Consider the following 23,447-nt stretch of genomic DNA (forward strand, 5'->3'; position numbering starts at 1 on the left):
CAAGCAGGGTTTGCTGCAGACTGATAAGGCCTCAGCAGCAGCACAACCAGAGCCGGGGTTAGGAAGGAAAGATTGTCAAATCAGCGTCTGCATGCTGGGAAGCTGCTAGCCGCACTGCAATCACTACCACCAAACTGGCAGTGGAGCCACCTATGGGGAACTTGGGGTATTTGGAAGGTGGTATCGTGGCTGTTTGCTTTCTGCCTTATCTTACGGAAAGCAGAAGACGAGAAACGTAACTTTTCATACACTCCAAATGCTAAACAATCTGGCTCAGAGCTGATGCGTTCCTATTGCTGGGGCATCCCCGTGCCTGAACCACACAGTGTCCAGGACCCCAGCTCGAGGGTCACAGCTCCCATCTCCTACAGCACCCAGCTCTGGGGTCTAAACGAGGTTCACCCACCTGCTCACCCCACCAGAACCTCCCTGCAGCTCAGCAGCGGAGAAGGATTTCAAACTTTGTCCAAATATCCCTCTCTTCTATCAACCTATTTACCTCCCAGCAGCTCAGCTGAGCGTGCTTGGAAACTTTGACCTGGGCACAGGAATAAAAACCAAACCAACAAAACAAACACCAACACGTTACAGTGTCAAGGTAACGCAGTGTGTTTCTCAAGCAAGTGCGCACTATCACATGCAGCCTTTCCCCCCCTCCCCATGCTGTACAGTCTACAAAGTATCAGGAATGCATTTCAAAGTCTCCCAGTGGCTTTACCGGATCTTTCCAAGCAGGCTGCTCTGTAAGCTGAACTGATTTGCACAAATCCGTGCTTGTCACATCCTGGAATGGAGTGCAGGTGCTGTGCGCAGGGCCGGGGAATTCCCTCGTTCAGAGGACGGGTTAAATTCAGGTGCTCTGTGGGGCACGCTGTTAACACCAGTTTGCTTACCCAGGGGGCAAACCTATGAAGCAAATACCTATGGGGGAAGTTAAAAAAGGAGAAAAAAAACAATTAGAAACCAAACCAACCCCTCGGAGCAGCCATTTAAGCGTGCTTTCGCTGTTAATGTTTTTGAGCGGAGTAAGGCAGCAGAGAACAGAGGTGCTCCGTGTGTTTCTTCCATCTGCTGGTCTACCTCCCTTCTCTTCCTTTTCCTTCCCTCTTTTTGATGCTGTTATAAAGGTCAGTGTCATGCTTGTGATTTTGGCACAGCCGTCTATGAGTATGACTCATCTGCGTCCCGGCCCCATGCCTTCCTGATGATTTCTGCAGGGGAACACCAGCAGCTTCACCCTTCACAGACCCCAGCTGGGCTCTGGGAAAAGCCTCATCAACCACAGGGTCCCCATTTATGGGCTGTGTGGGGTAGATGAGCTCTGGGCTGAAGCATATAGAGTTATAGAACCTTCCAAGTTGGAAGAGACCCTTAGGGATCGTTGAGTCTATCTCCTGGCTCCACACAGGGCCACCCAAAAATCAGGCCATGGTGATGCTCCTCCTGCTCCCACACAGTGAGACATCACTGGGGGGGGACAGTGGAGCTGGCTCTGGTGGGGAGAGCAGGGCAGAGAGCTTCCCATCCGTCTTTGCTTGCTGCATGCCCATGTTCCCTTGCTGGGTAAGCGGAGACCTGTAGCTTCACCTTGAGTCTCTGCTTCTGATAACTCCTGCAGCTGTTCCCTCCACACTGACTGACACTTTAAATATTTACAGCAGGGTATCTATGGTGACAGACAGGTTATATAAAGAGGAGAAGGAGAGAGGTGGTGAAGGGCAGCAGCAGCTTCCAGAGCTGCTGTTGTTTTGGTGCAGGGGCTGTTTCCAGAGGCACCGCTTGCAACTAGGAGGGAGAAAGCAAACCCAAACGGGTTCCTATTTCAGCACAGACATTTCCTCTTCCTCCCCAGCACAGCCAGGAAGGTGAGAGCCCAGTTCAGCAGCCTGGGGAACTGCTGCTGTGCCCCCCATGTATAATTCATTAGCAGGTGAATAGAGGCTGCAACAGCTCAGTGCTGATGTAACACGGTTAAAAAGAAAACCAGCCTATCCGCAAGCAAGCTGGTGTGCCTCAGGGTTAAACAACAGAGGTGCTCAGTGATGCTAAGGAGAGCAAGAGGGGGAGTTTGCCTTAGGAAGGTACAGGCAACCTAAAGGAAGTCAACAGTGAGAGTTAGCAGTGAGCCTGGGCTCTGCTGAGCCCTCTCACCCAAGTTTGCCACGTTACGAGGCTTCAGAAGGACCCACTTAACAGCTTGAGTTCAGGGTTTGAATTCGGATTGCACAGCAAAGGGGAAGTTATAATTTGGTGGCAGCCAGCATTGGGGACAGGGTATAGCAAAGAAATTTGAAGCCTGAAAGATTCCCACTGTCCCCACAATCAACTTCCTCTTCAGGCTCAGCTTAACTGCTTAACCTAGGCTTGCACAAGGGCTCTGAATCCTTGGTCTTTCATTTCTGCTGTGCAGAAGACCCACACATCCTCAGCTGCTGTGTGAGGCCTTTTCCTCCTTGCCAGTAGCGCTGCTTGAGAAGTGAATGCAAAAAGCTGCACCTACTGCTTGATATAATCAAGCTGTGGCCTTAGAAAGCATGGCCAGGCTGTCTGCAAGCACATGGTGAGTTGTATGGAAGGCTTTGACCCCTCTGTCCCCGTTACTATCCCTCCTCCATGGCTGGGTAAGAGAGGAGGCATACGAGGGTTGCAGCCTTCCCTGTGAAATGGGAACCAAGAGCCAGGTGTATATATATAGATGTATATATATAGAACAAGTGTTTCAAACCCCAGCTGTGGCTATAGAGCAGTGGAAGGAGGGGGACTTCCAGCCTACCTTGTTGGGAAGAAGTGCCCTTGGTGCTAAGGCACATGCAGCTGCATGGGGAACATCCCTTCCCAGTACCACAAGGCTCACCGAGGGCAGCCCATTGCAAACAGCCCAGCACTGTGTAACGTAGAAGAGAAGGAATTACAGCCTTCAGCAAGAGATCGGTTTTTATTGAGGACACCAGGTGTCGTGTCTGCTGCCAGCTGGTCTGAGGAATGACAACAGCAGTAGTCTTGACAATAACAGCCAGAGCTCACAGTAGAGACTGTCTCTGTGGAGGGTGATGTACTTAAGAACCCCTATACACATATCTCTGAATCTCTTCCCACCACCAGTAAGTGGATATGTTTGCAGGTGCAGCTGCATGGTAAGCACATTACCACTAAACTCCTGCTCGAATGGGGCTGGTGACTGCCAGGAGAGAGCTGGATGATGTTCCACAGTGCTTTGGACTTGATCTTGCCTCCAAAGCCTCCATTAAAGCTCTGCTTGTACCAGGGGAGAGGGACAAGGAGCCCTGGCTCTTCCTCTCTCGATGCCATTCTTTCCAATACAAAACATCTGCAACCGTGTTCAAATGCTAACCAGGTCTGGGGAGAGACTGCAGGCTAAAATACTGTTTTCACACATGCAGCAGTCCACACAGAGGGCCCGGAACTGTCCTGAACATCAGCATGGGGTTTTCCTCTTTTATCTTGATGAGATGAGATGATATCATCTCCGGAAGCTGAGACAATCTCAACTGCCACTTACTGTTTTCACAGGTAAATGTCACAACGAAGGAGGGAGGTGAAAGCTGCTTCAACGGACATTTGCCGTCGCTGCAGCTCAGCAGACTTTCCAGCAGAAACTAAATCTATTGCTGTGATGGTTTTCAGCTCAGAAGTGGCTCTGCCTCCTTGCAACGAGGGCAAAGCACACCAGGATGCCATCATTTCAGCTCGCCTGAGGTGTTCAGCTGGCTGAGGCTTTTCAAATTCCTCCTTATTGTTGGTAAGGAGGAGAGAAGAGGAAGTGGACATTGTTGTGTTTTACACGGCTGGAGATCAGTCTGTTTCTCCTTAATTTAAACACAAGCCCTGCATATGTTCAATATCAAAGTCCTTTTGTATTTCACAGCAGTGTGGTAGGTTAGCGAAGCCAGAAAGAGACAGAATGGAGGCAGTACGTTGAAGGAGCCCACATGAAATTAGCGCAGCATCTAGAAGGCTGACCTAATCCTAAGAGTCCCAAAAACTCCAAGAGGGGAGATGCAGAGGCCTGTGTCCTTTATTCTGCTGGGCTGTTTCAAAACTCATACACTGCTTTCTGATTATTCTTAACTTATACCAAGAAGTCCAGCAACATTTTGATAGAGGGGAAAAAACTGTAGTGATGGTTGGGTGCTGATGTACTTCTGGGGTGGTCTGAAACCTCTCCAAAGGCAACGATGAGCATTGTCCCAGGTAGGAGAGCACAGCTCCCTGTTTTTCAGTACCACACCCAGCGTACACGTATTTGCCAATGGCAGATCAGTCCCATGCTGCAGTCCAAAGCTCTTGCCCTAGAGAAGTCACATCTTCTGGGGTCACAGGAAACTTCTCATATGACAGCACAGAAGTTTGTTTTAATGCTGTGAGTTTGGATAGACTTCCTTTAGGTCGTGTCCTAGGGGGTTGTGTGTGTTCTCCTTGTGCTACACCCCATCCTTCTCTTGAGGAGGCAACCTGCATCTCCAAGCCCAGGTGCATCTCAGTCCTCATCCATTTTTGGTGAAGATGCAGGACTGCTGTTCTGCAGAGTTTCACCCGGATGATGCAGCTTGGAAATGCACACAGGTGAGCAATGCAACACCTACCCAGAGGTTTGGTAGAGGACTCCAGGCACTGACCTGCACTGACAGTTTTATCTGCCTGGTTGGGAAGCCTGGGAGACAGGCTTCTACCTTCCTCGCAAGGTGTATTTGCCTTTCCTCTCCAGGTTGTTGCTGAAGTGGATGGAGAACCAGAGGAAAGAAGTCAGAACCATCCCATAAACCTAAAAGGAAATAGACAAGATGGGCAAACAATTAAATGCTGAATGGAGGAGGATGCTCCAGCTGTGAGAATAAGTGATCCTAAGTGTTGCCTGCTGGTTCGATTGGCACTTCTGAACTTGTTATGTATGAAAGTGTCAGACTGTTCTTGAGGGAGCTCTTTTCCACTAAAAGGGCAAATATCAATTCCAACATGGGACAGAGGAAAAAAAAAAAACCCATGTGGTTAAAGCATCTGTTTGGAATTAGCACAGCACGGCTCAAGCTCAGTCCTAAAAATATCCAAAAGCGAGAAGAAGCCAGGAAACTCAGACTTCAAACTCCTTCCTCAAAATGACCCTCCATGCAAACAAACTCGTAATAGCACTTTGTGTACATAACAGAGGGAGAAAAAGAGAATCCTCGTGCATTGTCTGGAATAAAATAAAAACCAACAAAAATAAGCCCCCAACACATGCACAGTGCAAGTGCAGAAGATAGCACGCTTCCTTTGTACCGTGCTTTTCCGACGAGTACACGGTGCTGTGTCTGATCACGTCTCAGGATTTGCACAGGCAGCTTATCAAAGTGAGGATGTTGCAGGAGGCGTAAGAAGGGCTGCAACAACATGCTCTGCGTTGGCCTCATTGTGCAAACCGGTGGGGACATGTCTGCTCCAGGGATGGGGACATCAGAGCCATGGTCCCAGCTGGCTCGGTTTGCTCTGCATCCTGCTATCACAATGGCCACTCTCATGGTGGGATTTCCTTTAGTGCACACTTCAAAGGCTTTCTTGCATTATCTGGCTATAACATCAAGTTGTGGGGGAAAATGTGGGATAATACAAGTATACAAATAGAAAAACACAAAACACTCCACTTCAGCGTGGATATAGCTTAAGCAAAATTTCTCCTACACCAAAGGATAATTAGAAAGCAACACCAAATATCCATACATGACTTTCCATTATGCATCAGCTATACGTCCTGAGGATTTTCTGAGCAAGAGCTCAGCGGTGCTAAGATCCAATAAAGCCTTAATGCTAAAGCTCCGTGTGCATGTACGTAATTCCATGTAAGTAGAAATGTACCTATAACATTGCCTGATGGCTTTCCTAGCTTACTACTAGCAGTATGAAATACAAAAAAAATATTGTGATCCTCTGGGTTTTCTTGAGATGAAGTCTTCTAATCTTTATTGTGTCAAGGTGCACCCAAATCCCTAAATACACGCTGGCCAGGAGAACTTTCCCCATCTTAAGAGCAGCATGGAGATACTACAGAAGATAAAACCTATTTATTTTCTAATTTCCATGGTGGAGGCCATCACCACCTATTTTTCCGGTGCTCATCTTCAAAGCCCCCCAAGTCCCCAGGTACTTGGGGCTTATTTAGGATACAAGTCCCCTGTGGGGTCAGGAGCACGTAGGAACAGGCACAGCTACCGTGAAGCCGATGGTGATGCCCAGGAGCGTGGAGACAAAGCCCATGTGCTTCTTCAGGAAGCCATGTATCTCTTGTAGGCAGTCCTGGAAGGAGAGAGACACCTCTTGCAATGTGGCAGCAGCTCAAGTGGGCAGACAAACACCTGCAGTATATTTTCCATTCCTACAGTATGCCTACGATTTTCTTACTATGATGAGTTCCAGTCTGCAGAGGATGTGTGTACACACAGCTAGTGTGGTCATGCACAAATGGTGCTGTCATTTCTTCCTCCGGGAAACGGAGAGGGTGGTGTGAAAAGACAGGAAAGCAGAGCTTGTCATAATGCTGTGTGTTTCCCAAAGATACTAACAAACAGCTCAGCACTGAGGGTGCCACCAGCACTAATATTAGTATTAAGCACTCTGGCAACCCCACTGAAATCCAGTGGGTGAAAGCTAGGAGTCATTTCAAGAGTGTACAAATCCTACACTTGACTTTGCAGAGCAAGGTAAAAGGGCTTACGGCCCCACAGCATCAGCACCTGAGTGAATGCACTGCAGTGACCAAATACTGCAGTTCCCTCCAACCAAATGCAAACCATTAGTGGGGCTGACTAAAGGCACATAGTGCCCAGGGCTGCTTTACTCCTCTCTTCCTGCTCTTTGAGCTGTGTTCTACCCCACTTTGAGGCTGGATTTTCCAGGAGGCAGCTGAAACCACAGATTAACACATACCGGTGCATCAAAGAGTTGTGTTACTGCTTATCATAGAATCATCATATCATTAAGGTTGGAAGAGACCTCTAAGGTCATCTAGTCCAACCGTTGACCTACCACTAGTATTGCCCAATAAGCCATGTCACTCAGTGCCACATCTCCGCAGTTCCTGAACACCTCCAGGCACAGAGACTCCCCTGTAGCCTGTACAAATGCCTCACCACTCTTTCTGAGAAGAAATTTTCCCTAATATCCAACTTGAACCTCCCCTGACGCAATTTGAGGCCGTTCCCTCTTGTCCCGTCAAGACACAACAGCAATGTTTCTGCATAGCTGTAGCAACACCATTTGTTTTTCCTAGGGACAACTCGTGTTCTGATGCTAGTTTTGTTATTCCAGTGGGAAAAAGCATATAAGAGATTTACTCAGACTATGAAGTCTATGTTACAACTTCAGTGCACATACAGTTTAATATCGGAGGGCTCTTCAGTACCTCATTGGCATATAGCAACCAAGTATGAAGTCTGCTTGATGAAGCTACTGCTGGACAACGTAATCCTGCCTTATGAGTTTCTCATTTAAATTTTTAATACCTGTTTAATGCCCTTGGGAAAAGGAATTACAGTCATCGTGTGCTCTTTCAACATTTGCTGTTAGCAGAACACATTTTAAGCCTTAGAGACCAGAACCACATAAATTCAATAGTGTTTTTCCATCAGACCCATGCCTGTGTTGTCACACAACCTCCACACGTGCAGAAGACAAGGAAGAGGCTGGAGAGAAGCAACAGAGAAGCAACTTACCTGTCCAGCAGCCCATGCTGTGCCAGGATGGCACATCGTGTGCTGAACAGCAGCTGTGTCTCCAAGTGGGGAGTGCTTCCCACAGCACTGAAACTGCAAGAGAGGGCAGGGTGGGTAAAAGGGGCTGTGAGGAGCAAAGCAGACAGGCAAGCGGTACTTACAGTGATGGAAGCTAAACACACAACACTAGACAAGGATTGCTTCACCATCAATTATGGTGGCCCCAGCTAAGCAGGTGCCTACCATGCTATGCATTCCAGGTCACTGGGTTTGGGAGATAGCTAGCAACTTCCAGCATTGCAAGAGCTCATGTTACCACAGAATCATCTGAATTGGAAGGGACCCTTAGAGGTCATCTGGTTCAACTCCCCTGCAATGAACAGGGATACCTACGGCTAGATCAGGTGCTCAGAGCCCTCTCTGTTCTTCACCAGCAACAGGCTCAAGGGTAGACAGAAGTAATCAAGTCCAAATAGCTCTGTTGGATTATGTAGAATTCTCACCCTCTCTATACTTGACTGAGGATGCTAGGAAGGTGTATACAGCTGCTCTCGTACTACATACAGACTTGACAAAAGGCTGGTTCCGGAGGAAAACAGTACTAAAGCACTGGTGAAGCAGAGCCTGTTGGAATCAATGAGCAGATGCTCCAGAAAAAAAAGGCTTCTCTGAGGTCTGGAAGATAACTTACTACTTCATGGATGAGAGTCAGCTCGTGCCTCTTGGAGCTGGAGCCATTCCTCCTCACCTCCTCATACACAAGGTCATACACGTCCAGCATACTGTCCTCCACCTGCAACAGAGGCAAACATCTGTACAGTGCACCAAGATGAGCACAGTAGCTGCCCAATTGGCTTACAGCCGGAGCTTTTGGCCAGTTTTGGATGTACTGTCAAAGAAATACAGAAACAGAAGTGCCTGTGACATATGTGCCTCCACATCCCTCCGTGTCCTGACAGGGAGAGGTGGCAACATCATCTCGTTCTGAAAAGAGGTTATAAGGACAAATATTTGCCACTTTGCTAAAACATAAAGGTGAGAGCACCTCTGATGGACAGCAATGATGGAAGAGTTTCTCTGAATTAAGTCCAAAAAATAACAGAGTGACTCAGTGGTGAATCAGATCCTAAATATTTACTAAAAGTATGAGAACTTGCAGCTTGACAAATCCCAGCCAACTCCTGCTCAGCTTTCAATGGAAAAATATGACAATTGCTTTTAGTGCCAGGAAAAAAAAAACACAAACCAAACAGATTTATTTCTTCCTTTCATTTCCCTTTGCTTCCCTGCCCATATTGATCTGAATGGGCTGAAAGCAACGCTTGGCTCTTGGAGCAGAGAATCGAACCACAGGACAGAGGGAATGGGGTGGAATGAGGGTTCCTGGAGCGAGGCCACCTCTCAGCACTCTGCTGTGGATGTGCACACCACCCTCCCTCTAGGAAAAACTTAAACCCCAATAAAAAGCACAACATCCAGACTTTCCTAACTTCGGGTATGCCATGAAGGAGCTTCCCAGCAGCAGCAATTAAATAAATGAATTCGGTAAAAAGCTTACTTCCACTGAAGAATTGGATTAAGAATAATGAAAAAGGGGATAATTTTTCATCCTACTCTTGGGGTGTTGTCACTTTTATATCCCTCATTACCCATAGTCCTTCCAGTACCTGAAGGAGCATGCAGGAGACTGGGGAAGAACTGAACTTGAAAGGAAGCATAGTGATGGGGCAAGAGTAATGGTTTTAAACTAAGAAAGAGGAGACTTAGGTTAGATATAGAGAAGAAATCCTTTATTCAGAGGGTGGTGAGGCACTGGCTGTCCTGAGAAACTGTGGATGCCCCATCCCTGGAAGCACTTAAAGCCTTGAGCAGCCTGATCTAGCGGAAGGACGATCATACAAGGTCCCTTCCAACCCAAACCATCCCATGATACAAAAATATTCTGCTGTAGATAGCATATACTCTACAGTGCAGCTGCATGCAGTACTCCACAGAGCGCAGTCAGACAAAACCCATTTCCAAAGAGACTCCTTATTTTAGACGCCCCGCATTGACACCAAGCATTTTGACTGAGACCGTTTGAAGGAAGGCAGGTGATGGAAAAGGTTGTGGGAATCTCATTTCCTTCAACAAACCTATGGCACAAATGTTTTCCAGCCACAAGAAGCAGCGATAGAAGAGCCACGGGCAGACACTGCTTCACAGCCTTCTCAACCACAGCCATGGTGATAGCGATGAGGAGAGAATAATCTCCAGACACACGATGTCTACTGAAGACTTCAATTACACAGAGTTCCTGAGCTTACCTCTGAGCTGCGTTCCTCTTTAGGTACTGATTTTTCATTTTCCCAAGCAGCCTCCGAGAAGCAAAATCACAAAGGATTAAATGGAAATTATTTTATAGCAATGATTTCCTTTCAGAACATGTGTCTGGGCAAGCCCGAGAATACAGCCTGCTGATTAGTCCTTCTCAGTGCTTCTATCCAGCAATTGCATTTAGCATTTGTTTCCAGCATTTCTCTGAATACATGATTCAGATCATAGTAAGGCACCAAACATCCAACTACAAAGCCTGCTTTTTTTTTCTCCTCCTCTTTCCAAATAAAGAGCGAATTGACTGTAGTTTCTCTACATCATCTTGGTTGGCTTTGCCAGAATGATTTGATTTTGGAGGGGAAAGTAGCTGCCTTAAGACAACGTGGCAGTTCATTCTCACAGATGACTGCAGAGAGCTTTCTAGTTCAAGTATTGCAATAGTAGGTGTCGTCAAGTCCTAAACCCCCACGTTTATCACTGCTGTTTCCTTCTGTGCAAGGGACCATGACATAGAGCATAGGAGGTATAACAGGAAGACACGGCCAAAGGTTGCAGTAATAAGACACCATATTGTAGAATGGCTTGGGTTGGAAGGGATCTCAAGGATCACCAAGCTCCAACCCCACTCTGCATGCAGAACCACCAGCCTCCACATTTAATACCAGACCAGGCTGCTCATGGCCCCATCCAACCCAGCCTTGAACACCTCCAGGAACGGGGCACCCACAGCCTCTCTGGGCAGCCTGTGCCAGCACCTCACCACTCTCTCTGTGAAGAGCTTCCCCCTGATATCCAACCTAAATCTTCCCTCCTTGACTGTCTCACCAACTTCCCTGCCCAAGATGGGGTTATGTTTGTACTCAGAGCTCAGTCATCGCGCATGGCTGCCTCTACCCAGACCAAAACGGCACGCAGCCTCATGCATATCTAATGATGGGGAAAAAATAAAAACTGAAAGTGCGAGACAAAGTCACTGCATGGGTTTGTGACACAGCCTTGTTTGTGACAGTGTACATTTTGTTCAGGAGACACAAACTCATCCCTCAGCTTTCCTGGGAGCAGGAACACGGCACAGCGAAGAGGGAGAGTACTTCACTGCTTTGCTCCAAATTGCCATAAATTCCTATCACACACTCAATTTTCATTCCACCACCCCAAAATAATTGCTTTTTTTACTTGCAGCAGGTGTTGGAGAAAAAAATAATTAATCAGGGTGCTTCTCTCCCAATTAGGCAACCGGATGCTTTTTGAGTGGTTATGCTGATGCTGTTTGTAACATGCTTTATGAAAGCCACAGCTGTGCCTCATCCCTTAATAACTCAGCAGATAACACATGATCACAGTGGATACAGCTAGAGAAAAGAAAGACTGTCTGGGCTTCCCCTACAGAGGTCCTACACTTCCACCCCAGACTGTCACCACTCTGGTCACGTTGGATTTCCTCTTCTTGAGGACACACTGATGACTTACTGCATGATTCAAAGCTGCTTGGAAGGCACGCTGTGACCTGTTGCTGGAGGTCAGTGGCTGAATGTCTGGATGGAGATCAGTGACAAGCACTATACACTTAGGGGTCAATGCACGCAGCACCTCCCCTATGAGGACAGCCTGAGAGAGCTGGGGCTGTTCGGGCTGGAGAAGAGAAGGCTCTGGGGAAACCTGAGAGCAGCCTTTCAGTATCTAAAGGGGGTACTATAAGAAAGAAGGGGACGGATTCTTTGGCAGGATCTGTTGCCACAGGACAGTGGGAAATAGTTTCAAACTGAAAGAGGAGACATTTAGACCGGGTATAAGGAGGAAGTTTCTTACAGTAAGGATGATGAGGCACTGGCACAGGTTGTCCAGAGAGATGGTGGAAGCCCCGTCCCTGTAGACATTCAAGGTTAGGCTGAATGTGGCTCTCAGCACCTGATCTAGTGTAGGTGTCCCTGCTCATTGCAGGGGAGTTGGACCAGATGGCCTTTAAGGGTCCCTTTCTACCCAAAAGATTCAATGATTCTAGGAGTATTTCTGGGCAAAGATAATCCTTTGGAAGGAAAATACACTTCCAGTGCTTATCTGCCTAAACAAATACATCAGTGAGAGCTGAAGATGGATCATCAGCTGGGCTTGAGAAAAATCTCCAGGTTAAGTGGTAAGGAGGTCACACCTCAGAGTAATTCTTTTCCCAGAAGCAGCTTGGCAAAATATTCCAACTCTAAATTAGTCAAATAATTGCTGTCTCCCGTGCCTGTCTGCATTCCTTAATGAAACATTCATTTAAGGGTGATAGAGATAGGTTAGCAGACGCAACAAATGGAAAATCATCACTGAGATGGATGCTGCTGACATCAAGCAACTTAATAGAGCAGCATTTTTCACCTAGAGTAAAAGAAAGAAGGAATTCTGAGACTGTTTATTAGGCTCTATATCCTCTACACTCCCTAAAGAAGCAGGATTTATGATTTCAGGAAGGCATTTCGTCTGCCTAAATCACTAGCGTTCTTTCCTATCTGTTCACCGCTGCCAAGAGGGATGCACTTGGTGTCAGTAAGGCAGCGTTGTAAGATGTGAAACTGGAATAAAGTGGTTGTCAACCTCTACACCCTTCCTCGTTCCAGTATGAAAACCCGGTCATTGCAGGTTGGAGCGTGAATGCTTCCCTAACAGCACTTCAGCTCCCTTCCTCGCCCCCGCATCGGGCTTCCTCCAGCCGACAGCTCACAGCTGCAGAAACACGGCCAGCATGCAAAGCAGAGCAGCTCGGAGCCCCCGCCTCCAGATGGGTGAGATCAGGAGATGCTGCTCCCCTCGGGTGCTGGAGGTCACTGGAGACTGCTGATGGAGTAAGAGCAGGGAGACCCAAATGGATCTCATAGGCAAATTGGTTTTCATCTGATATACATACATATATATAAATAACTCATAACTCCCCCCTTAGCAGGTTTTGGGACAGGAACAGTCTCTTTTGTTCATCACTGACAGCATATGCAAATAGAGGAGGAAACAAGAGCCTCTGAGAAACCATAAAGTCCACAGAGGCAACCCTTTGCCGAGCCATTTCTCCCCGCTTCCAGCACCTTCTGCTGCTGTAAGTGGTTTGCACAAGAAGCTGATGAAAACGCTGACCTGCTTCGCTGCTCCCCTCCCATCTCAGCGTTGCCTTCCCGAAACACAGATGCAGGCAGAGCTCCTCCAGGGGCAGAGCCCGGCTCAGAGCAGCAGCACTGGCAGCCAAAGTGCTCGGCAGCTGCCAGCTCTGGGGCGGGTGACTCAGTGCTTACCAGAGCAGAGGCACAGCTCTGCTTCTGCAGGGGGAAAGCAGCCTGGATGCAGGTGAGCACCAAACCACACCAGTCTCCAGTGTGGAGTACCCCGCCTGCCAAGCAGGTCAGATATATGCATGCAAGTACATACACAGATGCACACAGAATCATTTGAGTGGAAAGGGATGTTTAAAGGACACCTGGCCCAACTCCCCTGCAATGAACAGGGACACCTACAGCTCAATCAGGCTGCTCAGAGCCTGATCCGGTGTGGCCTTGAACGTCTCCTTTCAGTTGCTGTTCAGCAAACCTCATTTCTCAACGTCCACACCCCAAACCAACAGCAAAAGTTCAGCAGAAGTCTAGCTGGCCGGTTGCAACACCAAAGGTTTCTTTCTGCTTAATTCTCCAGACCTGATGCTGCACCAATTTGTCATAGACACCAGACTCAGTGTGCCGAGGACCTCCTGTTTCTTTATTATCTTTTTCAAAGCTATTTCAGTTCACAACATTTAATAACAGAACTGCTGAACCAGCATGCTGTCAAGGGCACTCACGGCTGTCATCACTCAGACACAATCATTTCTGAACCCCCCCCAGTGTTGTGGTCAAGTCATCTCTCACCTGCAGCATGGGAAACTAGCGCCATTCAAGACTGCTTCACCATAGAAAAACACCAAAACTGCTTTCAGCTTGAAAAGAAAGTTGCATCAGCAACAGATCTGACTCCAAGCGAGCACCATCACACGTAGAATCATTTGAGTTGCAAGAGACCCTTAAAGGCCATGTGGTCCAACTCCCCTGCAATGAACAGGGACGCCTACACCAGATCAGATGCTCAGTGCTTGGTGTGACCTTGGGTGTCTCCAGGGACAGAGCACCCACCACATCTCTGGGCAACCTGCACCAAGGTCATGGGAGCCTGGAAGCACCACCCCGTGCAGGGTGATGGGAACCATTGGCTGGTGCTGCTGGAGGCAGCAGCTCCGGCTGCAGCTCTGCACAGAGAACAGCAGAAAAGGGGCCGCGGGTTCAGAGCTGGGGCAACAATAAATAATGAAGCATGAGTGCCTCAGCAGTGCGTCAGACAAAGGGGTGTACTGTCTCCTACGTGATGGGAACGCAAACATGGGAGAGATGCATGATATTTAGGGAAGGGGGGAGGGGTTTTCCCTTCCTTCCTCATTTTTTTTCCCTTTCTCCCATACTTCTGAGAAAGCAAAAAGCTCAGTGCTTGCTTTAGAGTTGTTGTTGCTGGCGTTATTCATGCTACCAGACACGAGGAAGACATCAGACTATTCCCGTCGTTTTAACAGCCAAATCCCCACTTTTTTTTTTTGCAAAGGCCCTTGAGAGACCTCTGCAAGTGGCTGCAATCCTGTCCCAGCCCTGCTGCATCAAAAAGGACCCTGCCAGTGTGCTCCGATTCTGGTTTCAGAAAGCACTGAACCCACCTCCAGCTTGCATTTAAGTGCCATTATTAAAAATCACTGTGACTTAAGCTTGTATTTAAGCATTGCCTTAAGGTGATGGCCCCACCTACACTGGACTCTATAGAAGCTGGCCCCAGCATATACCAAAGCAAAGCCAAGCAACCCCCTACATCCAAAGGGCACAGGAAATCAGGTGTGCACGCCAGGAGTGCGGGCAGACACCCAACAGATGCACACTGACAGCCTAGGCAGGGTGAAGGGGGCATGGAGCAGCAGCTGAAATCATCTGCTGTGAGACTTTGGGTACGTCAGCAGTTCCTCTTTGTATTTTTCCTGGCACCCTGTGGCAAAGGGAACTGTTCCTCTAGTCCAACCCAGGAGAAGTTTGGTACTACCACTGCACCACTGCTTGGCTTCAAGTGTCCCCCAGCATCAGGAAATCACGATTTACTTGCTTTTAAGCTAACGTTTGCTTTCTATCAAATCCATGTAACTAAGAGGCACCTTCTGATGCAGAACTGCCTTCAGTAGTTCTACTTCTGCTGATTCACCCTCCCATCCCAGTGGGCTCACGAGGCTGCTGGGAGCATTCCCTACACTGCTGCAGAGAAAAACCAAAGTATGACATCGTAGATCCCTAGGCCTTTCCCTCAGCAAAGCCCAGAGCAAAGCCCCAAATCTGTTCTGTGTTTGTTATCAGGAATACCCAAAGCCCTTCTCATCTATAGTAGAGCACCCAGAAAGCTCAGGAATCAGAATGGTTTGAGTTGGAAGGGACCCTTAAAGGCCACCTGGTCCAACTCCCCTGCAGCGAACAGGGACACCTATACTACATCAGGTGCTCAGAGCCATGTTCAGCCTGACCTTGAATGTCTCCAGAGACAGGGCTTCCATCACCTCTCTGGGCAACCTGTGCCAGTGCCTCATCATCCTCACTGTAAAGCATTTTTCCTTATATCCAATCTAAACCTCCCCTGTTCTAGTTTGAAACCATTTCCAGCTCTTCCCTCCAGGCTCTGCAGGCAGCTTTCTCCAGCAGCAGTTAATGTGCAAGGAGAGAAGGAGAGCTGGCAGGTCTGCAGGAGAAGGCAGCTGCCCTGTGAGCCGTGCCAGCTATGGCATAAACCTACACCCTTCGTCAGGTCCCAGCTGCACCAGGCTGTGCTGGGCAGTGGTTTACGGGAAAGGAGTTGCCTTCAAAATAATTCCTGTCTTGGAAAAGATGACTCAACTCCTTGGCTTCAGGAACCAGGGCTTCCTAATGTGGCTGGAAACCATCAGAAAAGCCCATCCTGTCAGAGGTTGTCACAGCTGTTCAGTCAAAATGAAGTCATCTTTGCTACCCTTCTTCATGTGTCATTCTCTCATTGGCTGTCACTGGTGCCACTCCTCTGACAGACTGGTGACACTGTCCCACCAGGACACAGCAAAGCCCAAGGAGACAGCAAAAGCAGTTTGCCAGCAGGCTAATTACTGCTGATCCCCACTGATGCCATCGAAATCAAGTCGCGTTGCCAGAGAGACAGGTGGAGGATCCGAGATGTTACACTTAGTTGTCCTTCCCCCATTTTGTTCACCATTTGCTTTGCAGAACCCCCCAGACAGGCATACACTGGGAACGAGTAGGTTATTTTCTCAGCATTAACTTCTCTGAGTTTATGCAGAGAGATGGGTGCAAAGAAGATGGTACAGAAGAGGGCACAAAACGCAAAACCCAGTTATTGGCCACACAGACAGACCCATAGAGCAAGGGGTAATCACAACACTGAGTGGAGGATTCAAGCTCTCAGGGTAAAGCACGATAAATCTCAGATTCTTGTTTTTCACACGTCTGGAATAAGTTGTTCTACAAAGGCTGGTGACACCGAGTCTGTCTGGGATGCAGGTAAGTTGAAAGTAAGAGACATGACAGATCTACAAAAGAACGGGAGCTATAGGGAGTCAGAAAAACAGCAGAGATGGGGAAACGAGAAAGATTCATGTTTTGTTTACAGTGCCCAGGTCTGGGAAAATGGAATATTTACAGATAAGTTGCCTTTTTCTCCTGTCCTGCGTAGCTTCTCTGTAAGAAGCAATGTAAACAGGTCTCTAAAGGAGCCAAAGGCAAGCAGGGCACCTTGCTTTTGTCACATTCAAGCAACACTTCTATCTACTGCCTCTTGAAAACAGCCACCAAAACCATTCTTCAACTGAACACGGGGCTTTTCCATTCCGGATGATTTTCAATAAGGAGGGTTTGCTCTATAAAGGAAATAGAAGAATCTGCTGTGGTTTGGTGGGCAAGGAAACCAGGATTGGGACACACTCATATCTGCATTCCTTCCTCGCTGGAGAGGCAAGTTTTTTCAAGCAAAACCAGATTTCTAAGTGTTTTGTAAGTGATACTCCTAATTAAATCTTTCCTTGTTTCCAAGCCCCCGTGTTAATTTTCATCTCTGCAAAAAGAGAAACCCAGGAGGATCTCCAACAGCATTTTAATTTTTCTGTTGTCAGAAGCACTGCTGGCTTTCCTTATCTGGAAAGCAGGCACTCAACAACAAGCTCTCATCTCGCCTAGGAAAATCTATTTCTGCTTTGCTTCAGACAAAACCAAAAACCAAGTACTGAAGGTAACCATAACATGTGGATGCATTTACGGGCAAAGCACTTGGGAAAAAAAATAAGCCAGATAAGGATTTGAAGCAAAAACGCTACTGGGCCATCCGTATCCACCCCATGTTTGCAAAGTAGCTGGACAAACTGATAGATGGAAAAAAAACTGTGCCAAGAGAATCACTGGCAAAGGGCAAGCAACAAGCGGTCAGCCCTAAGCCACAAAGCGTTAGCATGGGGAAAGCTGGGTCATAAACACGGCTCCTGGGTGGTTGCCGTGGAAGTTAGTATAGCTAGAGGTGGCCACAGCCCACTGCAGCCTTTGAACAGAGGCTCCCAGCTGACGTTACCCAGAACTGGAGCTGATGCTATGCAGCATTTCAGAAAAAAAATAGCCTCTCAAGAGTCGAGCAGCTCATTTTTAAGCATAAAAGCAACCTCTCAATGCCATTTAAAGCAAGTCTCACATCTCGTCTTACCTGGACTTTTGCCCTGTCCAAAGGTTTCTACAGTGAGCATCCCATGTTCCCCTCTCCCTCTGGATGGCCTGCAGGAAAAGGCAGCCCTGCTCTTGCAAAGGATAGATGTAACACCACATGCAGCCTATATAGACCTTGATGAGGGTGGCTTAATTACCACCAGCTGTCCCTTCTAGGGTAGAAATCACTGCAAAACCTGTGAAGGAAGTCTCTTGGCATCTCCTGTAGGGGGTGCTTACCTCTGTGCTGTGCACGTATCTCCAGCAGAGAGCTAGTATCATCCCACAGAAGGCCAGAGCAAAGCAGAAAAATGCCTGGGGAGAAAGAGAAGACCACCACCAGTTACAACAGGGGGAGAAAACATCCATTTGAAAACACTCTAGGAACATATTTAGTGTGCTCACATGAGCAAGCCTGGTTAAAGCTAGAGCAGAGCATCACTTTCTCTTGGTGTGCCCCGTAATGCTGTTGGTTGTCAGGAGTGGGTTGCGTGTTGTGATTCTCTGTCAGGAACCAGTGATTACAACGTGGCTATTTAAAGGGGTTGACCAAAAAAGCACTCAGCTTCCTATGGGATGGTTAACCTAAATCTTCCCGAGGAATTTCATTGAGTTAAAACTCAGCTAAGGGTTTCACGGTGGGGAAAAACTGCCTGGATAGTCCACATATCCAAAACTGGATAGTCCACATGTGCATACAACAGGCAGATGGAGAGCAGCCAGTGTTGGGGAAGGAGCTGGGCTTCCCCTGACCCATGTCTCAGCACCGGCCACGCTGTCTTGTTCAGACAAAAGGATGACTGAAATACAACCAAGGCCACCGAGTGACCCTGGAGAGCCCAAACAATGCAGCGGTGACACGGGAGGCGGCCAGACTCTGTCCTCCTCTGCAGGCACAGGGCTGGAAGTCAGGCACGCTGTCATGTTATTTGAACAAATCTGATCTCAAACAAAACCCGGCCCTGGTGTAAACATCGAGCGTCTGTTGTGACAGCTGGGCCCAGGGCTCTGATCACACACACACACACACACAAGTGGCTGTAAAATATCTGAAGACCGAACGGGCTCATCAGACACAATTGCACAGCTCAGCCTGGGAGTGGTGAGTGATGAGGAACCAGCAGCACTGAGGTGCTGGCATAGGCTGCCCGGGGAGCTGGTGGAGTCACTGCTCTGGAGGTGTACGAGAGCCATGGAGGTGTGGCACTGAGTGGCGTGGTCAGTGGGCATGGTGGGGATGGGTTGGGAGTTGGACTGCATGATCTTAGAGGTCTTCTCCAACCTTTAAGATTCTCTGACTCTCCGAGCACTCCCCACGGATGATTCCCTTTGCAAGTTTTTCCATGTTTCCTCTTCCAAAATGAAGTTATGTAGCAGGGCAGTCTCCCATCTGACCACAGCTTATTGTTTTCTATCTCCCTACGAGTATTCCAATATAGCATGACTCAGCTGAAACCTCTTCAAAATTAAATTGTTCACAAAAGTTTACTGAATTCAAGCTTAGGGGAATAAAGAAGAGTAACTTTTGCTTAGAAGGTATGGGTTTTCAAAAAAAGAAGGAAACAAAAAAAAGAAGGAAAGAAGCCCCCAAACCTCCACATACTGCAAGAAAGGAAAATATGTTACATCAAATCCTGGAAATGAAAGCAAAAATGCCAGCAAGATGAATAATCGGATTGCTCCTCGCTGGAACCAGCCCTTGCATTTTGCTGCCTCTTTGCACGAACCCCCGAACAAACTGCATAGGAAAGTCAGTGCTTTTATCTGATTTTAGATGAAAATCAGGCTTGAAAAACCAGAAAATTAAGGCAGGTTGAAAAGCCCCACTGACAGCGATGGGAAAGATCTCCCATGTGAACCTGGACAGCACTGATGTGTCGCCACTGTGTTTCTCCCCATGGCTCTCTCGCCCTTCCAGCACTCGCACTATCACCCTCTGTGGCTCAGCTCCACCCCAGCCCTCCAGTGTGTGCTCTCCCTTCCCTTCTGCCTGCGGCTCTGGGAGCAGAGAGAGGCCCCCTGGGAGCCTGCAGCCAGTGCAAAGCAATTACATGGCTCCCAGAGCATCTCATAAATGAATTATGGGCTGTTCTCTCCTCTTGCCAGCCAAAAGGCTTTTGGAAGCGCAACTTTGTAATTACATTAGAAGGCATTTGGAGGAAGAAAAATAAGGCAAAACAGAAGGAAAACAACAACAACAACAAAACCCAACAAAAAGAAATGAAAAGGCAGTGCACAGCTTGCATGCAAAATGCAGAGGGGTTCCTGGAGGAGGAGGACAGAGCCTCCCCACCCCATCATCACCCTCAGCCATCAGTCCCTCTTCCATCTGTGACCTCACTCCCAGCCTTTCTGTGTGGCAAACACGAGCTGCAGCCCGTCTGCAGGAGGAACCCACCCTCAGCTCTGCCTGCTCCTGGGAGCGCTGGCACACGGATGCCTTGCAGCACTGCGAGGAGATGGATTCACAGCTAAAGCAAGATGCAGAGCATGCTGCTGGGTTGTCAGGGACCCTTGCAGCGCCTGCCTGCAATCACACACCTGGGGACAGTAAAACAAGCAGCCTGTGCTATACGCACGTTTTCCCTGCACTCTCTCTGCTCGGCCAGCACTCATTGCAAGGATAAACAGATGAGCTCCTTCTGTATGAGCAGCTCCAGCAAAATTGCCCTTTTCCTTCCTCTTCCTCCCCTACAACAGCGACATGGCCTTCAGGGGCCGTGAGAGCTGCAGGATGTTTACATTCAGCACTGCACCACATATCACCAGACAAAACTGCAGCTGGAGGAGAGTCAATAAAGCTGTCACTGCTCTTCTCGTTGAAGAGGAGCTTGGGGGATAATAGTCCAGGATCTTGGAACACGATATTTTATCCTTCAGATCTCAGTTGCTCAACAGCAACCAGCGCTGCTGGATGCACGCAGCGATAGGATGAGGGGGTGTGGTTTTAGGCTAAAAGAGAGATTTAGGTGAGGTGTTAGGAAGAAATTCTTTACTCAGAAGGCAGTGAGGCTTTGGCACAGGCTGCCCAGAGAGCTGTGGGTGCCCCATCCCTGGATAGGCTCAAGGCCGGGTTGGATGGAGCCCTGGGCAGCCTGAGCTGGTGGGGGGCAGCCCTGCCCAGGGCACTGGGTTGGAGCTGAGTGGGCTTTAAGGTCCCTTCCAACCAGGGCCGTTCTGGGAGTCTACGACTCCGCCGCCCAGCAGCGTGCGGTTCCCTGCGCCGAGCGCCGAGCTCCCCCCAGCGGCCGAGGGCGGCGTCACCGGGCCGGGCTGCGCGGGGAGGTGGGGGGAGAGGGGTTGGACGTGAGCGGCCGTGGTACGCACCGTGGCCGTGAGGCACCGAGACTCCCGCACCGTGGCGGCCGCGCTCAGCAGGGCCGCGAGGATCAGGGTCATGCTGAGGAAGACGCCGGCGTAGAAAGCTGGAAGGAAGACAGAAAAAGGTGAATTTGGGGGAGGTGGTATAAAAAGAGCGCGTTGCGGGACTGGAATGGTTCGCGAGCGATCCGTCAGCCCCCACCTGATCCTCAGGATGGAGGCTGCTGCAGAACCAGGCTCCCTGAGATACCCCATATCTCACCCTCAGATAAGGCTGCCACCAGGCAGGATGCTGCCTGCAGCAGATGCCCGATGGAGGCTCTCTGCACAGCTATCTCCTGCAGCACTCACCACTGGCTTCCTCCCAGCAGCACAGGACATGGCTGGGCTGAGCTGTGCAGCCCGGGCTACAGCCTGGGCTAGGAACAATGAGGAGGTGCTACATGCGTCCGAACCCAATAGAAAACAGTAGGTCACAGGTGATGGTGTCCAATCCGATGGGGTTGAGTGGCTGTGGGGTTGGGATGGCCAACGGGGTTGATGGTTTTAACCTCCAGAGTGCCTTCCCTGCCCAGGCATTGTGTTCTCCAAAGGCGTGCTGTACCTGTGTGGTGGATGGCCCGGTAGGAGCTGCTCTCGAGGGCGGCGTTGCTGATGATGGAGAAGTGAAGCCCATAGCAGGTGACCGTGCTCAGCGTAGCAATGGACAGCCCCAGGAGCTGCAAGGGAAGGTTGGCATCAAGGGAGTTACAAGGCGTCAAGGTCCCATTGAGTGGCACACAGCCTCAGTGTCCAACAGCAGGCGTGTGGCCCCAGATGCAATTAAAAGGACAAATCCTGGACACACACTAAAACGATCGTTTCTGAGACTAACTACTTCTGAACTGCAGCAATTTCTGCTTACAAATAATCAAATTCATGGCACCTACAGATTCCTCATGCTGTGTATTACTGCCTATCTCAAGCCACACCCAGCAAAATGCTATGTGAAACCCCAGTTAGCTCAGATTGCTGAGGAATACCAGCCTCAATGAGCCCCCAAGGCAGCAGCACTGCACTCCTGGCTGTGTAGCAGCTGCTCCTCTGAGCATGTTGGGTAGCAGTCCTCCTGTGCCTCCCCAGGTTACTTGCAAGTATTAGCTTTTAATTACATTCTTTCTAAGTCACCAACCCTTTCTGAACTAAACACAGGAGATTTTATTCTTAAGATTGGAAGTTTCTATGAGCTGCATAGGCAACAAGCCTGCACAGCTCAGAAGTGCCCAGGAGAAGCATTCCCAATGTCCACGTTTTCCCATCAGCAGTGTCGTTGCCCCTGATCTCCCCCTGAGGCATCAGGAAGCTCCCATTAGATTTGCCTCAGAAGCTGATAGAAAGGCTCCCCAGGACTGCTTTTGCTTTGCATACAGATCCCAACCCCACTGGCCACCCCAACCTCACGGTCACCCCAACCCCATTGGCCACTCAATCCCTTGGCCACTCGGCTCCATCAGCCACCCCAACCCCATGGCCACTCAACCCCATCTAAGCAGACACCATCAGCCACACTCCAATTGGAGCCCTGCATTTCCACACCCTCACCCATCCCACTACTGGTGACCGCTCTCCTAGAAGCAAGCAGAATGACACCGGGACTCTTGTTTAGACCCCCAAACACAGAAGCCAACACATTTCATTGCTGAAAACCACCCTTTCTGTTTTCCTTTCTCCTTCGGGCTGCGAAGCTGTGGTGGCAGAGCAGTAGCCCCAGCAAGCCAGAAGTCTATCAGCTCACGGAACGGTGCTGGTGGCCTGTGATAACCACTCAGCACTGTGATAACTCCAGCAGCTCACTCTGCTTGCCCCTCCACGCCCCAAAAAACAGAACATGGGAAAACTGCCCTTCTCCAAGTGCTTAAAACAGCCATCCTCTTCCTCACCCCAGTTTTTCAGAGATCCCCCCCAAAAAGCCGCATGCTTACCGCGACACAGAGGCTGGCAACCATCAGCTGGCACTTGGTGCTCCTCATCCCGTGCCTCAGCCCCACGGCTCTGTCCCCGTGGGGCTGCCCGCTGGTCCCCCCAGCTCCTGATAAGGCACCGGAGGAGGCACAGCCGCAGTGGGGCCTCTCGGGAAGTGCAGTTCCTCCTCCTCCTGCCTTGCGTTAACTCTTGCCCAAAACAGCGGGCTCCCCACAGCGTTTTGGAAACTTTTCAAGCGAGAGTCAGTGTCAAAATACCCATTTTTCTCCCCCCACACGCACATACATTGTCCCTCCCTCCTTTCTCCTCACCCTGATCCACCCCACCCTGAATCCACAGCTGTGGTAGGGGGGTATGAGAATGGCTGTGAGCCGGTGCTTAGCTCTGAGTTGGAGCT

The 23,447-nt window shown here is 49.2% G+C and overlaps 1 protein-coding gene across 1 annotated transcript; it reads right to left on the reverse strand.

The window, feature by feature from the left end:
* Positions 1-2,916: 2,916 nt before the first annotated feature.
* TSPAN32 (tetraspanin 32) lies at positions 2,917-23,139 on the reverse strand. The gene is made up of 8 exons (XM_004941440.5): positions 23,050-23,139; positions 21,693-21,807; positions 21,095-21,192; positions 18,008-18,082; positions 8,395-8,496; positions 7,704-7,796; positions 6,205-6,288; positions 2,917-4,783 (listed from the first exon to the last, which is right to left on the reverse strand). The coding sequence occupies exons 1-8, from the start codon at positions 23,095-23,097 to the stop codon at positions 4,688-4,690; spliced, it is 711 nt and encodes a 236-aa protein (XP_004941497.2). The 5' UTR covers positions 23,098-23,139; the 3' UTR covers positions 2,917-4,687.
* Between the last annotated feature and the right edge of the window lie 308 nt (positions 23,140-23,447).

Source organism: Gallus gallus, chromosome 5 (assembly GCF_016699485.2).
Source record: "Gallus gallus isolate bGalGal1 chromosome 5, bGalGal1.mat.broiler.GRCg7b, whole genome shotgun sequence".
Classification (NCBI taxonomy): Eukaryota; Metazoa; Chordata; class Aves; order Galliformes; family Phasianidae; genus Gallus; species Gallus gallus.